General features: G+C 43.3%; 2 protein-coding genes and 1 long non-coding RNA gene across 4 annotated transcripts in view; 2 read left to right on the plus strand and 1 right to left on the minus strand.

Annotated features, from left to right (window-relative positions):
* Positions 1–16,204, plus strand: part of gpc3 (glypican 3) — a 103,405-nt gene extending 87,201 nt beyond the window's left edge. For both annotated transcript variants that reach the window (XM_056382329.1, XM_056382330.1), the window contains exons 8-9: positions 1,394–1,580; positions 14,390–16,204. In XM_056382329.1, the coding sequence (XP_056238304.1) occupies positions 1,394–1,580; positions 14,390–14,565 (363 nt within the window). In that variant the 3' untranslated portion in view covers positions 14,566–16,204. The remainder of the gene's footprint in view (positions 1–1,393; positions 1,581–14,389) is intronic.
* Positions 15,658–21,898, minus strand: LOC130173274 (uncharacterized). The gene is made up of 3 exons (XR_008828389.1): positions 21,778–21,898; positions 18,955–19,089; positions 15,658–16,015 (listed from the first exon to the last, which is right to left on the minus strand). It is a non-coding gene; the product is annotated as an uncharacterized LOC130173274 (long non-coding RNA).
* The window catches only part of gpc4 (glypican 4), a 31,534-nt gene continuing 29,492 nt past the window's right edge, over positions 20,823–22,864 (plus strand). Inside the window, exon 1 of the mRNA XM_056382331.1 lies at positions 20,823–21,736. Coding sequence (XP_056238306.1) covers positions 21,580–21,736 — 157 coding nt within the window. The 5' untranslated portion in view covers positions 20,823–21,579. The remainder of the gene's footprint in view (positions 21,737–22,864) is intronic.

Consider the following 22,864-nt stretch of genomic DNA (forward strand, 5'->3'; position numbering starts at 1 on the left):
AAACAACCAAAAACAACAACAAAAAAATGCATGCTGACGTATGCAGATAGGAAGGAAATCAATAAAAAACAAACAAGGAGGAGGCACAGCGGCCAGATGAAAGGAGGCTCGGAGGGCAGGCGGCTGGAATTTAGCACATCTGTTACCTTGGCAGGGCTCTCAATCATGTGTGATGCTGTAGAGGCTGAAAGACGGTCAGAGAGCAGCGCTGTAGTTTGTCTCCAAGCAAGCTCGCATGTTTTTCACCCATGGATACAAGACATAGGCCCTTTTTTTCAATCTATGTGTTGTCGTAAAACTACACAACAAAAGAAGTTATTGTGAACAAGGTTTTCTTGCTTTGAAGTTGTCATGTTTCACTCAATTTTAGTAATTGAATGTATAAAGTTTGCTATTTCCGTTCCTTTTATTTTTGGTCTTGAGGAATTCAAAGATATTTTAATGAAATTAAGTTTAACAGCTCTTTGACATTTTTTTTTATTATTTATGCGTTGATTAGTTTGCCACAGTTGTCAATAAACACATGTGGTATGTGTTGCACAACACATTATGAGCTTCTGTAAATCACTTGGTAAAATATGGGAGTGAAACAACAACTGCTTTTACAGCCCAGAGGTCAAACTGCATTAAGATTCTGTTGCACATGATATTATAATCTGTTAAAACTGTTCTGCTTGTTTTTGAGCTTGTGTTGCATGTTTAAACCTTCTTTGTGTTGTTATCTGTTCTTTTTTTTTAGAAATGCTCAAACTGTGTTTTGATTTTTTTCATCTGTAACATTTGATGCTGCCATCTTGACCCGATCTCTCTCACAAAAGAGGTTTCCCATCTTTATTTAAATGGTTAAATAAGACTTTAAAAAAATAGAAAAAGTCAGACTATTACATTAACATCAAGTTTTCTTTCATCCAGCTTTCCAGTTCTAGATCTTGAGGCCTTGATGTCCACCGGGGCAGAGTGTGTTGTATGGTATTATTGTATCCCTGTTGCCCTGAGACAACCACTCAAGACAATGTTGTTTGCCAGTAACAACACAATCAGACCGGTCTGCTTACCCCACTGTTTCTTTTTCTACCAGTAAATTACATGGAGCCACCTCCAGCCACATCCCTTTGGATGAATCACGTTTGGACAAAAATAACAAAACTGGCACTGATAACAAAACTGTTCCTGCCTGGTGATTATAATTAGAGTTGGGTAAATACCAGCACTTTTAGACCTCACTGAGTTTTTGTCTGGAATTCCCCTCATGCTGTTATAATCATATACTACACACTCAGATCAAGAGACAACCCTCATTTAGTTTCACAGCTTTGTTAAACCGTTAATGCACAAAGGCACATTTTTGCATTTTAATGTCATTACCTTTAACCACTTTCCGTTTGTCCCACAGTTGCTACGTCTTGTGGTATCTGAGAAGCGCTGGAAAGCCCGGTCGCGTGGCGGCGGTGGAGTGGATGGGTGGAGCGATGAAGGGGAAGAGGGATTCGAGAGCGGCGACTGCGACGATGAAGACGAGTGCACCGGGGTGTCAGGGCTGGGGCCGCCACTGAGACGCAAGCGGTTGCGCATCTTTGCAGGTTAGACACACACATTCGAACTGGATCTGAAGATCAACTTTAACTGCAACGTGTGTTGTTTCAAATAAAGGGCTGCATCCACATTGATAACTTCAAGTTACCTCAAATTGCATTTATGAGGTGGGCTGTGAAAAATTTTTGACATTTAGGCCTACTAACCAAATTGGAGCTATTTACTTTAAAACTGTTGTGTGTATGAATAGATCTGGCTTCTTCTGCAGTGAGTCAGAGCGATCTCAGTCCAAACACAGGCAGTGGGCGCTGCAGAGAGGTGTTTACATGACTACCGTACATGCTGACACCACCGTGACACTATGCCGCAGGAGATGTGAGACTTCCTCAGGTAGCCGCCTCACCTCAACCTCTTGACCTCTCCGCCGTCAATCCCGTGAAAGATGTCAGACGTGCGCTCTGAAAGCCAAACAAAGAACAAATGAAGCTACAAACTGTTGGAAGAAAAGAAACCAAACAGAAAAAAAATGGAGAAAACAGACAGGGAGCAGGAACAAGGGGGTTCGATACACAGACACAAAGCCAGCGCAGCTGAGCAAACACGGCAGTGGGAGTAGTCCTCCTGTCGGGGGTGTTGTGGCAGAGAGTTGGGTTCGTCGGGCAGGGAGCTGGAGCAGGAACCTGGGGTTAGAACAGGAATCCTGCAGGGCCATCACTTCCAGCAGGCTGGGCCGTGAGAGTCTGATGCCCTCACTTACTCGCGCCTGTTGGCCTGACTGTACAGTTCTTGTCTGGTTTACAAACTGCAGAGGGACGACACTGCGGGAAAGCAAAGCTCTCTTTACGGTCTGACTTCAATCTCAATCTAAGTGCCCTTCAATTTTCTCTTATCTCGTCTGTGAATTAGCAGATTAGATGTTTGTGTTGTAAGTGTGTGTGTGCTCCTAACATGAGTGTGTGAGTGCATCTGCAGGCACATATACGTCTGTTTGTGCCTGTTTGTACACGAGCCAGTAATGTTTGCAGACCTCGGAGACTCACTGCTCATTGGCAGATACACAGATAGCTGCTGATAGCCTGTGATGACCCAGCAAAATGCTGACCTAAGCACGGCCGCTCAGCCCATTTTGGTCAAACAGGGGACTGGAGTTCAAAGGTCAACCTGCAGAGTATGAGGCCTAATGGGCTGACTGTCTGTGCTCTGCTGCTCCGAGATGGACGAGGCGGATCTGCTTTCACAAAGCCTGCAGCGGGGCAATAGTGTAGCACACACACACACACACGTACACACACACACACACACACACAGACACACACACACACATACACACACAGAAGAGTTGGGGAAAGGTGACAGAAGCCACAACAACAAAGTGCAGACAGGACAGAGGCAGGGCCGAGACCCCCACACAGCCCGGCTGTCAACCGGCTGACCACACAGAGGATGTTCCCAAACGTGCGTAATGATTGATCTGTCGTCGCTCATTCTCCACATGGATTCCATAACCTTCTGATCACTAATGCTACTCACCCTCAACACACACACACAGACACACACACACACACTTCCCCTCCTGACCAATCAAACCTCCCGCCGCACATTCCCCAGAGCATTCCAGGCCAGGAGAGCTATTCCAGGACAGCCCCCCCCACCCCACCCCCCACCCCTCTCCAAAGCCAGACTAACAGCCATGCACTGGACTGGTTACAGCTTACACACAGACACAATCTTTACTGTGACCTCTCTGGTGATCATATATCACCAGCTTTAATTGCTAAATTATTTAAGGCTTGTTTGATTTGAGTGGTGGGAGATCTGTGGCATTCTAGTGTTTGGCTAACAACTTATCCCGTCGACCACCATCCTACCCGCTATAATCAATTACATCTTCACACATGTGATGGATAAAAAACACATGATAAGATACTAGTGATGGTCAGATGATCAAATATTGGTCTTAAGTCATTTGCTGCACATTGTCTGAAGCAAGCCCGTGTGAGTGGATTGTTATGGAATAATGTTGGATGGTAAACTGTAGAGTGAGAGTAGCCGGTTTTGCACGGCAGTTTTGTGCAAAAAAGGAGCGATTTTATTAGAAAAGGCGGCGAAACACAAGTGCGAATAAGTGCAAATAAAGCTTTCTCTGTTTTCTCCTGTCATTCCAACTAAATTTGATGATGGAAAAGAGTGTTTCCGTTACAATTGTGCGAAACATTGCTTTGTTGAATGACCACCTCATGTGAGTGTACACACGTGTTACTATTACTCGTTTTTAAGTTTGCTATTTCAAACTGTGCATCAGGTCAATGGAAACACACCTATGACACAAGTGGAGAAAAGTCATAAAGTGGGTTTGTCTGTCTGTGTAGTTTTTTCTTTTTAATGCTGTAATCTGTGATGCCACATGACTGTCTGTTGCCCATGATGAGGGCTCACCTGCGTTTCTGTGCTTTCATGTACACCTGGCCTGTAGACTGTACGGCCTCTGTGAGAAACTAAGAACCTGCCACCATCTCCTCACAGACCTGCTCACAGATTTCTCTCAAAGCCTCTCTTCATTCACTTGTCCTCACTTCATTTTTTTTCGCCCTGCTGTCACTTCAAATTTGTACTGCAGTGTTTTCAGACTACAGCCGCACAAGAGCACCGACAAATACTGAGTAATTTACTGTATGAAGTCTTCCCTTGTGAAACTGAACACCTGCCAGTGAGGTGAATCATTTGTTTCCAGCTGTGTTTCAACTCTTGTAGTTTTGGGAAAATAAATGGCAACACAGTGGAACAGTCAATCACTGCGCTGGTTTCAAGGTAATGTCCAAGTTCTTGAAACAAAATGATTCACATTGAGAAAAGGTGGAATTAATCCACAGAAATGTCTCTTTCTATAACAGGAGTTCACCACTCAATTTTAAAACCACTTATAAAGATGGCTATTTAACAGCTAACTGCTAGACCAAATAATGTGTTAAAATGGCTTTTTGATGCAGTTTGGAAACATTCAGCAGTCTGAAAGCCAACTGACGGTGGGCTCTGTCGCAGCAGAGCGGCCCACAGCAGAAGAGCCTTGTGTGTTTTCTCGCTGAGCTGGATGGGCCTTTGCTGTGCGCCGTACCTCACCATGCTCAGCAGGAGCCGTGTGAAAGGACCTGTTGTTATGCTCCTGCGCTCAGACGTTTAGTCACTGTAAGCACTCTGGAGGAAAGCTGTTTCTTTTTTCTTTCTAAGCTCATGAGCGTTTTATCATCACCAGGGGTTAGCAAAAATACAAAGTAGAAATATTCCTGTAATGTGAAACATGCAGCTTACGATGAGAGGCTGGGCTGGGCTCACCTTTCAGGTCTGCTACAAATTTTGTGGCTGGAACAAAGGAGCAAGTACAAGAAAGAAGGAGGTGATGAAAGAATGCAGGGAAAGAACAGAAAGAGACAAAAACACCTTTGATAACTCTAAAGGTTGATACACTGGGAAACCTAAACATTCTTTACTCTGTATGTGGGTCGAATTAACAGCCGTACGTGCTGCCAATACGAGAGCCTGGTATGTTAATTAACTGCAGCTGTGACCCCTGACCCTCGGCACCTGATAGGTGAGTCACACGGCGCCGGTCCTCCGCAGTAGTGTTTGCCACATGTCTTCATCAAAGTAGCTATAATCCAGACACTGTTGACATTAGCTCTGGCAGCTCTGGCCATGTATGCTGTTTCCTCCTTGTTTAAGCTCCATATAGTTTCATAGAGCTGATTATCTGAGCTACTGCTCATGAATGTGCACTCGGTTAGAGAGTCGTCCACATGTGGTTGCCAGTTAGAAGGCCTGCGTGCCACAGTGTGTTAGCGTGAGACAGACGGAGACGGGCTCAGACGTTGCAGATGTGCGAGGATGAGTGCAGGTGTTGGAATGAAGGAGGAATCTGGGTGCCCACCTGGCCTGAGTCTTCTATGGTTTTCAACGGCAGAAAGAGCCGGATGATACCAAGGCGCAAGAACACGCAGACTTCACCAGAGTATCACTGTTTGAGGCTTACCGCCATCAGGACATCATCTATCAAAACATATCCATTTATCATCAGAATTACTTACGGATCAGCTATGTTGCTATCAGAGATCCAGAGCTGAGTCACGTGATTTGGACTCCAGTCTAACGACTCATAGTTGTGTTAACTTGGGGCTTGACTTGAATGACATTTTATTTTTAGCTAGGCAAGCAGCAAGTCTCTGTGGATGGCAATGTCTTAGGACTCCTTGAAAATGAGACAAGTTTATCATGGCATAATGAATTGGGCTAATATCTGTTGACCCGCTGCTTTAGACAAAAGCATCTCAACAAATATCGATATTCATGATCCCCAGAAGATGATTTGTACTGACTTTGGTGGTCCCCCAGCCTTTAGTGCTAATTAAGGTAAAATAAGACAATCCTTTATTAGTCCCACAGTGGGAAAATTTGCAGTGTTACAGCAGCAAAGTGGACAGTACAAAAGAAATGCAAAATGAAAATATTTTACTGCTCATAATACAAAAAAAATTACATTTTTTTTTCAAAATTACAAAATTTAAACAATAGATAAATAATATAGTATAACAATGTTGTATGTACAGATAGATATTATTTATATGTTACAATGTGTCAGAAATAGCTGCATATAAGGAATGTTGCACAGTTGGTGTTTGTTAATTATTGCTCATGGCGAATTTGTCAGCTTTTAGTGTGTCTAATTAGCAAATGTTAGCATGCTAAGATGCTAAAGTAAGATGGTGAACATAGTAGTGCTCAACATCAGCATATTAGCATTGTCGTTGTGAGCATGTTAGCATGCTGATGTTATTATTTAGCTTAAAGCAGCGCGGGGCCTTTTATTTTACGCCAACTGAAATCACAAACATTACAATCAAAACCCTTTAAATATCTTCAATACTGAAAAGCTTTGGTTTTGATAACATATATTGATTTCTGCAATCAGTCTGTTTTGCTATGAAACAGCGTAATTATGATCTATTTTTTTTTTCCAGAGAAAGAAAAGAGATGCAGATAAAAGAACAGATGTTGTTGCTCAGTCTGCAGAAACACTGAAAATCAAAATCCTCATTCCAGAAGAAATTAAAAAAAAAAAAAAAAAACCTACTCTCATCCTTGGCTGACAAGCTAATCATTCTTCAGCCAAGTGGGATCTGTTTATGTTCTAGATGATTAATGGTCAACTTAAACTGTTTTCCAAAATGGATAATATTTCTGGAGAAGTCTTTGAATTGATCAAAATTGTAACAACCATGAGGTAGAGGATGTGTTGAAAGGTTGGGTGGTGTTAATGGTGGAAAGCCTGATAAAGTGTAACACACTTTACGTGTTCTGACCCAATGTTCTCTGCCTCCATCCCTCCTCGAGCTTATAAACAACCTCTGTAAATTCAGCCAATCCTCCTCCTTCCCCACCTCCACCACGCCCCTCACAAAAATAATGAAGCTTGCCACCATCTGTGTAAACAGGCTTGGCTAGTAAGAGCTGCAGTCTCTCACTCTTTTTCTTGCTGGAGCCAGCCACAGGGCCCTGTGTGTCGCCAGCTCTGGGGCTGAATGTGGTGGCAGTGGAGGGGAAGATGGGAAAGGAAAGGGAAAGGAGGGAGGAGAAGAACAGGGGGATGAAGTTACCCTCTTATTGGACCCTTGTTGGTCTTCCGCCATGGAGCTTTCTCAAATCAATCCAGGGATAAAACCCTTAAGATTAGCCAGAAGGCAGGAAGAAGAGCCCTGGTTTTAATTTCTGTGGATACAAGCGCACAGAGCCGACTGGGTTCTCATCATCTACACGAGGGGGCCCACCAGCGTTTGATTCATTTTGTAGGCCTATGCATTTTTCTGTGTTTGTGTGTGCCTCTCGGAAAAGCGTTTGTTTGCTCAAGAGCTTTATTTACATTCACAGGCACTTTTTGGACGCACTAAATTGATTCCAGGCCCGTTCCTGGGTCGTGTCCATCAGCTCAGCCACAGTCCACAAACACTCTGCACACAGCGGGACCATTCTCGAGGCCTGCAGCTCTGCTGCTGGCCACCGCAGTGACACACAGCAGCCATTTTGTGGGAATGTCTTAAAAGCCTGGTTGAGGGGTTGAGTGGCTTGCATTTTACGCATTAACCCTCTACTCTCACCTGCACCTCCTAAATTCTCCCTCTATCCGTTTTCCTCTCCCTGCGGCCTGCTGTTTTTCTAGCCCATTCTTGAAAGCAGCTCAACAATGCAGCGAGCATTGCAGGAGTCCTGCTGTCGATAGACTCTGAGCTGTTGGAGGGAACCGCAGGCTGACCACTAAAAAGGCCTGAGATAGTGAAACTGCTCAACAGGAGCTCTCTGTGTGTACAGTCAAAACCAGCCAAATTGTCACTCTTGGCTGTGTTTCTACTCTGACTCTCTATGACAGGAATGCAGGGAGACTTCTGCTTGTTTGTTGGCATGGACAACAAACACAACAAACACATGTCTCAATCTCAATCTGCGAGCTACATTTCCTTCACTGGACCGACTGCTGGACACCAGGAGGAGAATGTAAACAGATCTGTGTGGGATGTCAGCTTCCCTCATTATTAGAAGATAAAGATAGTATCCGAAGAATGTGTTCCTCAGAGGGGTCCCTGGCCAAGGACCAGGATGTCCCCCAGGCCGAACTCAAACATTGACCCACTGGTCATCAAGCTCGGCTCCGTGCACGGCCGCTCCTGCCTCTCTCTCACCCTGATAAGAACCACCATTGTGCAATCTTCTCAGAAACACCCTTAAACGGCGCTCCCTGCCAACCTCTGACCCTCCGTCAGCACCGACCTCCGAGCTGCCGAAGTTCACAGGCCTCCTCTGTACGCAGCGGAGCTCCCCACACCCTGAACGAGCCCCTTGCCCTCAGCACAGAATCAACTCTTTGTATGTTTGATTTGTTATGGTTTATACCTCTCTTACTCGCACACACACTTTCCGCCCTCACAGCGTCGGGGCTAAAAGGAATTCTCAGTGAAAATTTATGTCTCTGTTTCAAGCTTTTATTTCTCTTCAAGTTCCTTCTCGTTCTCCTCTCTGCGTTCATATTAACTGGAAATAGAGACTATAAATACTGTACATTGCAGTAAATTTAATTTGGACAGCACAGGGAGAGGGCAGTGGGTGCAACATGCTGGTCATCCCCTCACTGACACAACCTCCCCTCAGTGACCATGTTAATTAATAGGTGTTGACTTGCATTTGTCCCACAAACCTACAATTTAGAAAGTGTGTAGGAGAGTTGGTTTCCCCCTTTTGACAGCTGGGTGTATTCCTTTCTTATCAGAGCAGACCCACATATTCATGACCCAGTTCAGACTTTAGTTTTCCAGCTGTCTCTCTCTCTCTGTTGTTTTTATTCATCAGTGTTCTTGTTCTGTTTTCTGTTTTTCTAACCTTCATTTTGTCTCCTAACCCCCCTTTAATCACTTCTGTACCTTTCCTTTTAAACTGTACAGAACTCCATTAACTCTGTTTATGTCCTCAGCTCTCTCTGGCATCACGTCTCTCTGTCTTACTCTCTTGCCCTCTGTGTGGGAGGGTCCCTCAGCCTAGAATAACAGTGAGTGTTGTGGAGGTTGGGAGGCCAGAGCAGCTCAGAGAGCGGTGCTGTTGCTAAGGCCCGGGGCAGGGCCTCCTCTGGGCGTCCCGTTTGTCTTGGCCCGACATTCCCAGCCTCTCCGAGCGCCCCTGTGGTCAGCCTGTGGGTGTGGAGGCAGACGGTCACATTCCCGCCAGCCCATGGACAGAAGCATCCCGCACTGCTCGCTCAGTTCCTTCCACAGCTCTCAATCAGCAATGTCCCGGGCCAAGTCACAAAAGTTACAGAATGTGACCAACAAGCCAATAATCACAATCCAGCTTCTTATCTGTTACCCTCTACAAGATAAGACCCAATCAATCCAGCAGCTCCTATCATGTTTTTACAGAACCATTGTCTTCTTTGCAGCTGTAAGGGCGGCTCCTGACACAGGATTGCACACACACACATGCACACTCCCGCTCGATAATTTCTGAATTTGCTGAGTTTAATATTCAGGTGAATAGTTTGCTCTGTGGAGATGAGATGAGTGATAAAATATTTGCTTTACCTCGGAAACCATAATATCTTTTAAGCTGTTGAATCTTGAAAACCTAGATCAAATTTGACCAGCTTAAGTGTGTTATGTGCACACATCGTCTGCCAATGTAGCAGCAATCTAAACCATCTCTCCTGTTTCATAAGGAGCACCTGTGTTTGGAGACTTAACATTCCACATACTTATTTGACCAAAAAAAGACCTTTGTGCATAGCACACATGTACTGAATAAACTGTACTGGACCATGAAGGTACACACTCGCCAGAGGGGTTATAATAATGTGTCGACTGGCTACTGATGTGCACCTTCTCCTAAAAGCAGTTCAGCTGCGTTTAAGAAATGTTTACTGAAAATGCACGACAGAACAAATGAACTGTTTCCTGTGATTTTCTGTATCATGTAATCATCACCTGTAGTTGTGGTGTGCTGGAAAATGTGGCTTTTCACTTACTGTTGCAATTTTTCTGCATAGTTTGCTTGTTGTGACAACTGCCAGCTGTAAACGACAAGCCTCAGGCACCGAGCACTGCTGAAAACAGAACTCTAGACTCTCCCCCCTCCCCTCCCTCTTTCCCTGTTCTCCTCTGCTCAGACACACACACACACACACACACACACACACACACACACACACACACACACACACATATATACATATACATGCACACATACATACTCCAGCCACTGTTAAACCTGTAAGGGGGACCGAAACAAACATCCGCTCCCCCTGAAAACTTGTCTGGATTCATTTGTCTGTTCTCCCGAGGACTCGTTGCCACAGAGAACATAAAGTTAAAGCATGAATCCGTCCCCGGCTGTTGACTTGCATGTGACCGCCCTGCCTGCTCACTCTTAGTCCAGAGCCCTCAGTGTAACCAATCAATGGGTGGACTGTTGACCTCTCCCCTGGGTCGTAACTCGAGCTCATAAGGCCACGATAAAGCTAGCAGGGGTATGTTAGCAAGGTGGTGTCCTCTGAGGAGTGATAGTCTCAAAATGGAAGGTTTGAATGGATGAGCAGGAGGAGGGCTCGGCTCCGCTGAAAGCCACAAGGGCCCACATTGGTCACATTAATCACAGTCGGGATTGTGGCTCTATTTATAGCCAGGAGTTATCCATCTATTTGCCTAATTGTCCCTGCCTGTCCACTGTCCTGGCCCTCCCCGTAAAAAGGCCCCTAAAGGAAAAGGAAAAAGAAAAAGAAGCTGAATCTGGATTACTTCTGTCTGTGTTTTCCTCTCTTTCACTCTCACTCTGTCTGTACTTTCCTACACACACACAGGCACAGGTGTTCATCACTAATTATACCAGGATATTATTAGTCCCAGCCCTGAGTGGGAGTGTAGGGGATCTAAGTTTGCATAGTGTTCAGTCCCCATTGGGTTGTTTTTAAAGCCTGCAGAACAAGGCCCCTCTGTGGTGCTGCTCATGTCAAAGTGTTTAAACTAGCAAGAAAGACCCTTTTTTCCCCCTGGTTTGAGGGATTTTTTCACAGCCTGAGACTTTTTTTCACTCACATTATTGCTGCTGTAAAGCACACCAACACAATGCTCTCCCACTTTGTCTCTCGCTTTTTCACAAACACACACAGGGACGGGCGCGCACACACCCCTCTCAATCATCTGCACACAAACACACAAATGCAGACGTGCATGCCCCCCGCCCTCCCTCTTATCCACAGTGTATATAAAAGCTGTATCGAATTGCACCTTGAGCTTAATTGGCTCAGCAGTACAGTGCGCTGCTGTCGACAGTGACAAATCGTTCTTTCAGAGCCCCAAAGAATGTCAGCCCACTGCCATGTCAGAGGACACAGGAGGAGAAAAAAGTTAATTGTCCCCTGGCCGCCGTTCAAACGATGTCGTAACTGCAAAGAAATTCGTAGGAGATGCAGTTTGGGGCTTTGGAGGTTTATTTATTTGCCTCCTTCCTCTGTTTAACATGGTGCCTGGCAGCTGTGGGCACCGTTCTCTGTGTTTTTACTCAAGGAGACCAGGCCGAACCGCTAGTTGGACCCCTGGCTGCTCCCTCTGATCACAAAGTGGCTCAGATCAGCCACTTCCTCCCACTGGATCACTCCCACTAGGGAGGACAGTACACAGATCAGACGAGACAGCTAATTGAATTTGGAGCTAAATGTTATTTTAGGAGCCCAGATGTGACAGTGTGTGTGTGTGTGTGTGTGTGTGTGTGTGTGTGTGTGCGTGTGCGTGTGCGTGTGTGCGAGAGAGAAAGTAAGTGTACATGTGTACAGCCCCCGAGACGATGTGAAAGAGAAGTATGTCAGAAATGCACCAGTGTGTGTTCATGTGTGTGCGTCTGGAGAGGTGTTCTGCATCTGGCCTGACAGGGGACAGCTCAGCTCATAGTTGGCGTTCCTAACCACAGAGCTGCTTTATTACTGATATCCTCCTGCCCTCCCTCATAACTCAGCCTTCTTATTTCAGTCTCCCTCACAGCTTTGTGTCAGACAAAGCAGCACAGAATATGACACACACACACACACACACACACACACACACACACACACACACATGGAGGAATAGCTCTGCTCAGCGTCAGTAGGAGAACAGCTGTGGATGCAGAGCAGTGAGACAAGTAAGTAAGAGCAGAGCAGCAGGTGACCATGAAATCACTGCAGCGAACAGAGCAGATGGAGAAGCAGGAGTAAAGCAGAATTCACATGGAAAACTAAAGAGCTGTTCGTTTTTCAAAACTTTCATTTATCCAACTATGGCTTTCTGGGCCCTTATTCAACAAAACCTCTGCCTCATATCCATACAATAAAACACACAGACACCTGGGAGTTTCCCAGGCTAACCACAGTCTACTGCTAACTGAACAGCCCCATTGGAACAAATGAGTTAAGTGCCTTGCTTGAGGGCACCTATACAGTAGTTGTGGGGAGGGAGAGGTGAAAGTTAAGGGTGATAGCCTGGTGGCAGTGGACAGTATCATCAGTGATATACAAAGCAAAAGCCCACACCGATGTAATTCGCTCCACACCGTCCCTGAAGTCATTTGACTATTTTCACAAAGTGCCTGAGAACCTCACCGCAGACACGCAATTCCGTGTATGATTAACGACACAGTGAAAACAAGTGTTATCAACAAGTAAATATAGCTGCATGTGGGAGGGATTGAATTAATGTCTCCTGACAGTGCTGCCGCAGGACGCGTCTCTGCGTATGGTAAGAGAATTTTAGTCATGTGTGAGCGTTAGATTCACTCGACAGTCTAGACTCAGAGGTTTAACCCTTTTATCAGATACAAGGGATATTTTTTGTACTCAGAAAGCTACGAGTTTAGTTTTATTTTCTACATAAATACAATGTTTGAATTTCATCCATTTGTCTACTGATTCATGTGGATTCATTTCGCTTTTACGTGTATAAAGTCCAAGAAGCTAGCTCGTTTTATGTAAACTTGAAGAAATACAGAGGCCAAGTACTTAATCAGTTTCACATGCAGTACAGTACTATACTAAGTTTCTCTTCAAGATAAAAAAAAAAATCACCTTTAGAAGAACAAAGAAGAAAGGGTTTATTACAACCGGAGTAGTTCAATATTTTGGAAAAACAGTTTTTCATTTTCTTTCCTTATATGTTATATGAGAACATTGATACCACTCTTGTGTCTGGAAGCTAATTAGTCTAGCTTAGCATGAGAGAAACATGCTAGCCTAACTCTGTCAAAAGTTCTAAAATATGCCCACCATCACCTAATAATCTCACAAATGAGCTCATTATATGTCATTTGTTGAATCCATACACAAACCAAAATGTAAAACATCAACAATTTCTGTGATGTTCACCAAGCATTAGTTGCAGCACATAACGTCCTATAAACCAACATCTTGATATTTTTATATTACTTTAGCAGACCAATGAAAGAAACAAGCTAAAACGTGTTAATTTACTTCAAAGGTGCTGGTGGGTGTGTTTTTGAACCCTGGAGGGAGCTAGACTATTTCCCACTGCTTCCAGTCTTTATGCTAAGCTAAGCTAACTGGCTAAAGCTCCGTGATTAAAGTACAGGCACAAGAGTGGTAAAGTTATATCCGCTTGTCTAACCCTTTCAGTAAGAATACAGTTTATTAAAACGTCTAAGTATTCCTTAAAGATGCACAATGGTATACAACTTCACATGCTCGTCCTCGGGGCAAAGATAAGTTAGCTGGTCATATTTTGTATGTAGTCTCTCCAGGCAAAAGACGACAAATCCACCCCCACCCCCATGCCTAAAACAAAGCCAGTGATCTGTAAAACTAAAACAACTTTCCCTCTTTTTTTTTTTTTTAAACAATGAAGTTATATTCTGAAGACAGATGACATACATTGATCAGACATTTTGGTTGTTACAGATTTTGAGACATGACCTCACACAGTTTCTGTGGTTTTTATTTTTATTTTTGTGCTTTCAGCATCTCACCACTTAAATAGACATTTCAACACTCAGTTTAAATATATGTGTGTGTGGTTTAGCATGTGTCTGCAACAATAACATGCGACATCTGGTTACATGTTGAGCTTGGATTTCTCGTTCACCCGATGTAACATTGTTTTTACAGCTGTGTAAGACATCATGCAAAAGGAGGACAGACATACCACACGTGTTTTTCAGCTTTTGCGACAGTGTTTGTTCTAATTGTCTCCATCCTTCTTCCTGCTTCTCTCATATTTTTCATTCTTTGCCTCCTCCCACTATCTCCTGTCCATCTCCTCCGTCTCCATCTCTGTCTCCGTCTTCCTCTCAGACCTTGCTGATAACCTGGCAATGGACGACTTCACCTTCCAGGAGCAGCTGCTGACCCCTCGGTTGGCTACAGCCGGTGTCGGAGGCGTCTCCTCACCTGCGGCTCCACTCTGGAGGAACTATCTGGTCCCGACGCTCCCTATGACGCTTGCTCTGATCCTGATTTGTCACCACTGACCAGTGAACTCACGCTCTCACTCTCCCATCACCTCTTTACCTTAGGATTCAATACAAACTCTGTGGAAAAAACTTTTGTAAAGTTCTGGTTCCTGATGTAAAGTGCAGTGGGTCATCAAAGGAAGCATGAGCAACAGAAAATGCTACATTTCTCATTATCTGTCTCAAAAAGAACTTGTTTTGTTTTATTAAAAATCACTGGATGTTCTCAACAAACCTATTAAAGCACACCAGATAAACCCATTGTGTAAATAAGAAACCTGCCCTCTGGTCTACTCCCACTATGGTTGTTACAACTTTTGTGCTCCTGCCTCACCTCCACTTTGCTCTCATACTGATCCCCATCTTTAGTCAGCTTTGTCATAGCCTTACAAGTGAGGAGCCACTTGGAAAACAGACACACAAATGACCCTTTTAAAATGTTTCCACACCAGTCTGCAACAAGTTACTGCCCTGCAGGAACAAGCTGGAGGAAGAGGAAAGCTTCTTCCACGGCAGTTAATGATCTCCTGTCAGGAACAGACCTCAGCTGGTTGCTGGTTTAGTGAACATCTTATACCAGAAGGCTGAGGTGAAACCTACATTTAAAGATGCACTGTACCTTCAAATGCTCTGTTGCCACTTAAATCCCCTTCTTCCTCTCTCATTGTTTGTGTCCTAGTGATAGCTATGTTATTCCAGACTGATCCCCTCAGCCGTCAGTGTTTGCTTTATTACGTAACACTGATGATTTTCTAAACAGTAACAGCCCTATGATCAATCAAAGACTCAAGGGCTATCAACAGAGTCTCAAAATCAGCCTGATAATTGTACAGATGTATGTGTCTCTGTGTTGGTGCCATGTTTACAAAAATATGTTGATTTACAATATTGACATATTTCACAAGAAATGTGGTTTGTGGACTGAATTATTGGCTAGACTGTGAAGCATTGCTGCATTTCTAGCTTATTCACTGGGGGTAAAGCGAGGAGTAATGTGAAATATAAATATGTGTAAAAAATATGTGTAAATTAATTTATTTATGTTGGATTGCACTGGGCTCATACATTCTAAAATTCTTACCTTTGTATTGAATTATTTGTCCTTGGATGTTTTATTTAAACCAGAAGTCAGATTTTTTTAATTGTTTGTTTAATTTTGTTTGATTTAAAAAAAAAAAAAAAAGGAAATGTGGTGAAAACTGGATTCCAGCTCCCTTGTTGTTGAGAATGGGGGACATGTGATGGATGTGTGGAAAGACACTAATTAAAAGCTGGAAATGTGTCTCCTGCTGCCACCCAGCTGACTTCACAGCTGTGAGTGTTGACTGTACTCACTCCAGACTATTTGACTTGTCATATCAGGTGAAGCACAGCCGTAACTAATAACAGTAACAATGGCTCTGTTCCATGTATGTGTGCCAGCAAGTCATGTCCGTGGTCCAGCATGCAGAGCACCGGGGTCCTGACACTGGAACACATAAACAGAATGCAGCCCTAATTAATGTTATTAGTTAGAGAGAGGTCTGTTGTGACCTGTCATCCAGGCCGATGGCAGAGCCAGGAATGGAGGTCGATACAAACAAAGCAGCATGTGAGATAAAGTTGAATGTTGATGGAGAAGGTATAGTGTAAAATAAACTAAACATGTTTTACTGTTCTGTGGTGATGTGTCTATATGTGTGGATATAAACAAAATTAGAGTTGGTTGTTTTAATTGTTTTGAAAGACATGAGTTTATTTTTTATTCAGTGTTTTTCCCATGAGATCGAGTCTTTGGTTTATTAGTCGAGTGTGTATTTAACCAAGTCATAACATTTCAAACATATCTTTGACTTATATCAACTGCATCCTGCAGGAAAGATCCGAGCTGTAACCCCATCTCGCAAATCTCACATCAAATTTAAAGCGCAACCCCACATTAAAGCCCCTGAAACTATACAATCTCAAGTCTTTAACATGAAATTTGTGTGACTAAACAAGCAGCATCCAAGACTAAAGTTTGGAAAAAACGTCCTTACCTATTATTTATGAAGAGTTTAACACTAAAAAGTTGATCTGTTTCATCAGGACTATGTGGGTGTGTTTCATCAGATTTGACTGACAGTTGCCTTTCAACAGTAGCAAACAACCCCACCCCCACCCCCAGCCCCCAACTGTTGTCAGACTTTGATTATTGCTGTAACAAAACAGGACCAGTGCAGGCTTCTGATCTGACTCATCATAGCACGTCAGGTTTTGGTGTCAGTTCCTCACAATCAAAAGACCAAATACTTCTCCCCTGCAAAGCTTTCAGCAGACAGGGAGTGATTCCATTGTAAACACAATACATGCCAGTTTGTTTACGAACAGCAGCCACAGTAGACCAGATTGAAATGCAGCATGCTTTGGGTAAGGGGCATGACTTTTGCTTTTTCTCCAATAGAAAAACTCTCTTTTATGCTTTCTCTGCTTCTCTCTGCTCTTGCATATAATCCACAGTTGTAGTAATTGGTAAAGGCCAGGTCCTGTGCCACTTCCTGCTTAGATTTTGCATCACTAGGCTTCACTTCTTAATCTCTTGTCCTATAGTTTTCTCTTTTAGTTTTTTCTCTGGTGTCTCTTGTACAAATTCCTTGATACAGGAGAGCAAAATTTTAACACCAATGTTTTAAGCAAGATCAAACAACAATTAGTACATTAAAAGGTCAGAGTTAAACTCCTTTTCAAGTAGAAATCAATGACTGTATACAAAGATGGTTGTCGCGGAAAAATTAAGCTTTATGAGCGCTGCCATCTTGTGCTAGTGATGTAATTTTGAGCCAGAGTCTGCGGGGGAGCGATCAGAGGGTGGAGCCTCAGTATAGTAGAGTTAATCACAGCTGAAGGATAAGTCAACAAGAAATCAGCTAATATGAACGCAGGGTCAAGCTAAATGACTTAGGTGAAATGAAACTACAATTTAGTGCAATTATCGGGCTAGTTTAACACTAGAATATTGATGGAATGAGAAAATACATTGTTTGACTGATGCTTTTAAAAGCTAGCTTTGGCTCTCTCATGCCACACGTTCTCTGGGGTTGTCCGGCGTCATTCTGGGAAATGTTTTGAGGTAGGAGCGAACGAGGTGGGCCAAAGAAAACTGGGTAAAACAAGAACAGAAATGGGAGATAAAATAATTTCAGGAGCACCTTGGATGTCGAATATTCAGGTATTCAGGGTGGAGTTGTCCTTTAAGAGCAAGGAAAAATAACAGAGAAAATGAATGGTTTACCACGGAGGTTACGAATAGGACACACAATGTTGCAAGTATATATATGCTACTTCATGTGCTCCTCACCCTCTGATCCACTTCAAAGCCTTTCATGAATCTTATAATTTATGTGTCTCTGGACTGTGCTCGTAGTTCTCAGAATCCTCAAAGCAGCATGTGTGTTTTTCTCTGGATCCATATTTCTCACTCCTAGCAGATGATGAACCTCTCTGCCCCTCACTGTGGGGTTTCCCCAAATTGAACTCCATTAGTTTTACCCCCAGAGTCACCTTAACCAGGTAACAGACACTCATCCCCAGCCCAACAATGAAACAAGGTTCATTAGTCCTAATTGTTTGTGTTTTGTCTCCATTTTTAAAGCCTGTCTACTTTCTTAACAAGGCCAATCACTCACAGGTCCTCACATAACACGCCTGTCACTGCAAACACACTTCAAAAATCCTGTTTCTGTGTCCCAGCGCTCTGCTGTAACTTTTCACACCCACGCACCCTCTGCTCCCCAGATCCAGATAAAAACTCCATTGTTATCCAGCTGTGCTTTTCTCTCCTGAACTGGATTGCAGCTTTTAAGATGGAAAAGAGAGGCTGATTATTAGGAGATGAGCAAACGCTGGCTGCAGAGAGAGCAGCAGCTAACCCAGGATGGGGGGGTGGGGGTGGTGGTGGTGGGGGGGTAATACTCTGAATGCTAATGCGAAGCTAGAGAAAGGGCAAACAGGCCTATTGAAATGCAGAGTTCACGTGTTTTCTTAGGGTAATATTGGGGCAATGTTGAAACAGCACGCATTATGGGAGTGAAAGGTCAATTTGATGTTAGTCAGCAGGAACAGTGAGAATAGCTGACTATCAGGAATTGTTGCATTTTCTGCCTGAGTGATTGACTCCCTATGAATATGTATCTCAGCACTATTTCATGGTCACACAAAGATGTTTGGGCTTGGGTACCTTTACAAGCCTGAGGGGTCATCAAACAGTGCATATAAATTAAAATAACAATATAATTCAGGTGCTTAAGTGTGTATGGGCTCCACAGTCCAGTCCAATTTTTACCAAGCTGGATGTTGAAATTCCTCTGCCGGAGAGAAAAGCCTGAGACATGTCACGTCGTTCAAAGCTCATTCATGTCTAATTACCATGGCACTGGACCATTTTCTTACCTTTTGTTGGCCTATTGAGAGCAGCGCCGGGCCCACGCTCTCCCATGCACACAGCTCCAGCATCCTCCTCCTGCTCCTCAGCAAACCCTGGCTTCCCCTGCAGCAGCCACAGTCACACAGAATGAATGGAGCCGCCTGAGGAATGTGGACACAAAAGGAGGAATGTCATTTTGCTGAGTGCTAACCCCCCGACCACCACCACCTCCCAAGCCCCCCAAACCAATGGACTTGCACAAGCACACACACACACACAGAAGCACCCCACAAGTCCAGGCATGTTTAAACACAGGGGGTAAAAAGTCTTATTATACCTTTTTTTTTTTTTTAAATTAAGGGATTTGTATAGAAGACTGAATGCAACTATTTGTGCAAAATTCAATGTGCTATATTTAAGACTTAATCAGAAAAGATGTCTAATCTCTTTTTGATGAATTATAAAGTGTAAATTGGTGGTTAAAGAGGGGAAAACAGCTGCAATGTGAGTGTTTACTGTGATTTGAAAGCCTTTTTACATTTCATTGATTTAACCGATTTGTCTTATCAGTGAACACTGAACTTAAATTGATTTTTTTTCCCAGTGTTGCAAGAAGCAAAAGGCTGCAACAAGGGCAAGGGTCAGAGGCAGACAGCAACATGACAGCAGATAAAACAAACTGTGCCTGAGAATAGAAAAAGAAAACCCTGGAACCAAATTTAAAGGAAATATGACTGAGGCGGACCAGAGATATTGTTAGCAAGTTGAGGACAGATTAGGATATGGTGGATATTACAGCAAGTATCTGTTGAACACATGATATTTACGTAAAGTATTTCCAAATGGAGGAACAAAATACACTAAAAATGCAGGACACATATGCAGATCCTCACAAGTACAAACACTTTTAGGATGAAATAATTCATGCAGAGTTCATCAGCTTGTTTTGTGATGAAGGGACTTGATACAGTCTTTCTGTGGATCTCAGTGTTTATCTCTAAGGCGTATGCTGATGTTTTTACACAAGCTATGATGTGTTCAATAAAAATGTTGGAAGATTTTTGAGCAGTATTTCAACTGCACACCACAATAGCATTCAATAATCAGAATGTTTTAAACATTTCCTATTCATTTTTGTCATCTCTATCTACTTTTATTGCTCCACCACACTTCCAGCAGACTGTTTACTGTAGTTTACAACACTGGGCGCTCTATATGACAGGCAGCTGCGTATTAAAAACACCACTGCCCCGCTGCTAACAGGACACAGGCTGACCTGTGTTTGTGTAAGGAACAGGCCTGCAATTTTGACTCCATGGTTACTGTAACACTAGCCAGGTTTTAATCCGAGGCTTTTAAACAAACCAAGATGCATTGGATTATAACGGCTGAACAGAAATAACACATTTGGATAAGAAATGTCTCCGGTGTCATGTGATGTCTTCTCATGTAAATTGCTGTCGTGCAACAAAAGAATGTGGGAAACTATTTTTGCAATAAATAATGATGTAACATACAGACTTGCCATTTATTTTAATTTTTCCCACAATGGACAACATTCAGTTATAAAACCAAACCATGGGGCTTAGGGACCTGTAATGGTCCATGGGGTGCAAGGGTCCCTTTATCATCACTAATAAATTCACTTATTTTACATTAAGACGGTGAGAGCAACATGAGGGATGTCTGTTTACTTCAAAGGATTTATAAAAAAACTCTGCTATTATCTCTACACCAACAGTAAAACAGATATACCCCCCACCCCCACCCCAGGTCAAGTAGGGTTCTTCAATAAAAGAGATTTGTGATTTCGAGCACTTTTGGTTATTTGATGTTTCTTTTCTATATGTCATGTGGAGTAATAATAATAATAAGCCCTCATGTTATGCCACAGTATAGCGCCACCCTTCAGCTCCAGTCCTGATTTTCAAGCCTGGTTACCAGTAGTCTAGACATTATAGAAAAAGATCCAGGGTTTGAAGTCCCTGCTCCATGCTCCACCCCTGGTGTTTCTGTTTTCCAGGTCTTTGTCCCCGGAACTTGCACTCATTCCTGGGTGTCCACCAGGGTTTTCTGCTCGCATCTGGATCCCAGTACGACTAGCATACAGTCCGGTGTCCTGTCCTACAGAAACCACGACCTCCTTAAGTTTGGAAAGAAAGCAAGAAAAGAAAAGAAGAAAGGAGAAAAACACCTTCCCGGCAACTTTTCTATCGTCTACTCTGCCCCCGTGGTTTATCCTGTCGTCGAAGCTGCCAAGCAGTGGTGTGAATCTGAGATTCTTGCCTGCAGTTAAAAAAAAGTTTTTACGTGTTTTAAAATTGTATATTGCTTCTTTTTGTTTTTTCGATTGAGTCTGGGACTCAACACATATCCAAGCTTTTAAACGGACGACGTTAGCACCGTGCCTTAAGTGTTTTTTTTCGGTGTTTTCCCTCTCTCGAAGTTGTTCGGAGGTTTCAGAGGTGGCCTCAGAGCTGCTGTGAATGAAGTATCTGTTGAGCTGAAGAAATCAGCGCGTCTCCATGAGGAAACTCAGCGTGGGAGTCGCTGAAAGTTTGTCCTAGCTTACGCACACCTGAGCGATTATACATTATTTTTTCTTTTGTTTTTTGTGCTGGTAACTTTGTAGTTTTTTTAACTGCCACACAATGAAGACGCTGTTGGTGCTGTGTTTAGTTTGCACGCTGGTTATGTTGTCGGTGTCCGGGACCGCGGAGCAAAAGTTGAAAAACTGTAATGAAGTTCGTGCTGCTTACAGCTCCAAAGGCTTCAACGTTAACGACGTCCCCAACAAAGGAGTCAACGGTGAGATATTTTTCTATTTTGTCTTTATGGTCTGTATTTACCTCTGATACTGTAGTCCAGGGCTGTGGTTCTCAAAATCGGGGCTGAGGACCCCCCATGGGTCTTGGAGAGGTCTCCCGGTGGTCCTAAGGCTAATGAAAACGTTTTAAGCTAGCAGTTAGCATGAAAAGAGACGTTGGTAAAAGTCAGTTAAATGTGTTCACGTGGTTTTGTCTCTTGGCTCCAAGACTACAAATATACAACCTGCTTTTCTGAGTCATAACTACCTTTTTCCACGTGTTTTTTAAGGTAAACTTTTCTCATGTGTGGTAGGTTTAGGGGTCATTGAGAAGGTATTGAAGACCCTACAACAAACCGTTAAACTGTCATTTTTTTAAATTGACATTTTGTGCTCCAGTCAACTTCTAAATGGAAACATGGTGAATTGTACAGACATGGTGTTTTTTTCATATGTTAAATACAATGTTAAGTACGGGGAGAGAGGCAGTGGGGATAAATTAATCAGACCAAGTGTGTGTCTGGCAACCATTCACTACTCCAGTGGGTAAATATAGTCTTCATTTAGGAAATACTTGTAGGTAATTCATAACAATAAAGTGGTATAATCAACACATAAGCTCTGCTCCCCACTGAAAGGAGGCAGGCCTGTGTTTATTTCCAGGCTTCCTTAGTAGAGACTCCTATGGCTGTGAAGTGCAGGAAGCCAGCAGTGATTCAGTAAACATTGCTGTGCATTGTGGACAAGGCTCATAATTTTGCATTTTTAACATTTTCCGTGTAGACACACATACTCTTACTTTTGTCTGCAAGACGGGGTGTAACGAAGGCAGCTTGGTAATAAATAGCAACTGCTTTGTCAACAGCTGCAGAGAGGTGAGAAGGCAAATCAATTCAGCTAATCATGAGTTAAACCCAAGTAATGGAAACTTATGTAGGGGGGCTTTTACAGTGAAGGCTTGAGGGGAGCAGGAAAAGGGGGTTGGGGTTTGAAATTCCACTGTGTCCTGCATACTTTAAATCCCTCCCTTCTCTCATTTCCTTTTCATTTTTATGGTGGTTAAAATGAATATGCACGCATGTATTCAAACCCCTAAATTCAGTCCAGTTTTGCAGTGGCTTCAGAATGAC

The sequence above is a fragment of the Seriola aureovittata genome, chromosome 8 (genome assembly GCF_021018895.1).
Source record: "Seriola aureovittata isolate HTS-2021-v1 ecotype China chromosome 8, ASM2101889v1, whole genome shotgun sequence".
Classification (NCBI taxonomy): domain Eukaryota; kingdom Metazoa; phylum Chordata; class Actinopteri; order Carangiformes; family Carangidae; genus Seriola; species Seriola aureovittata.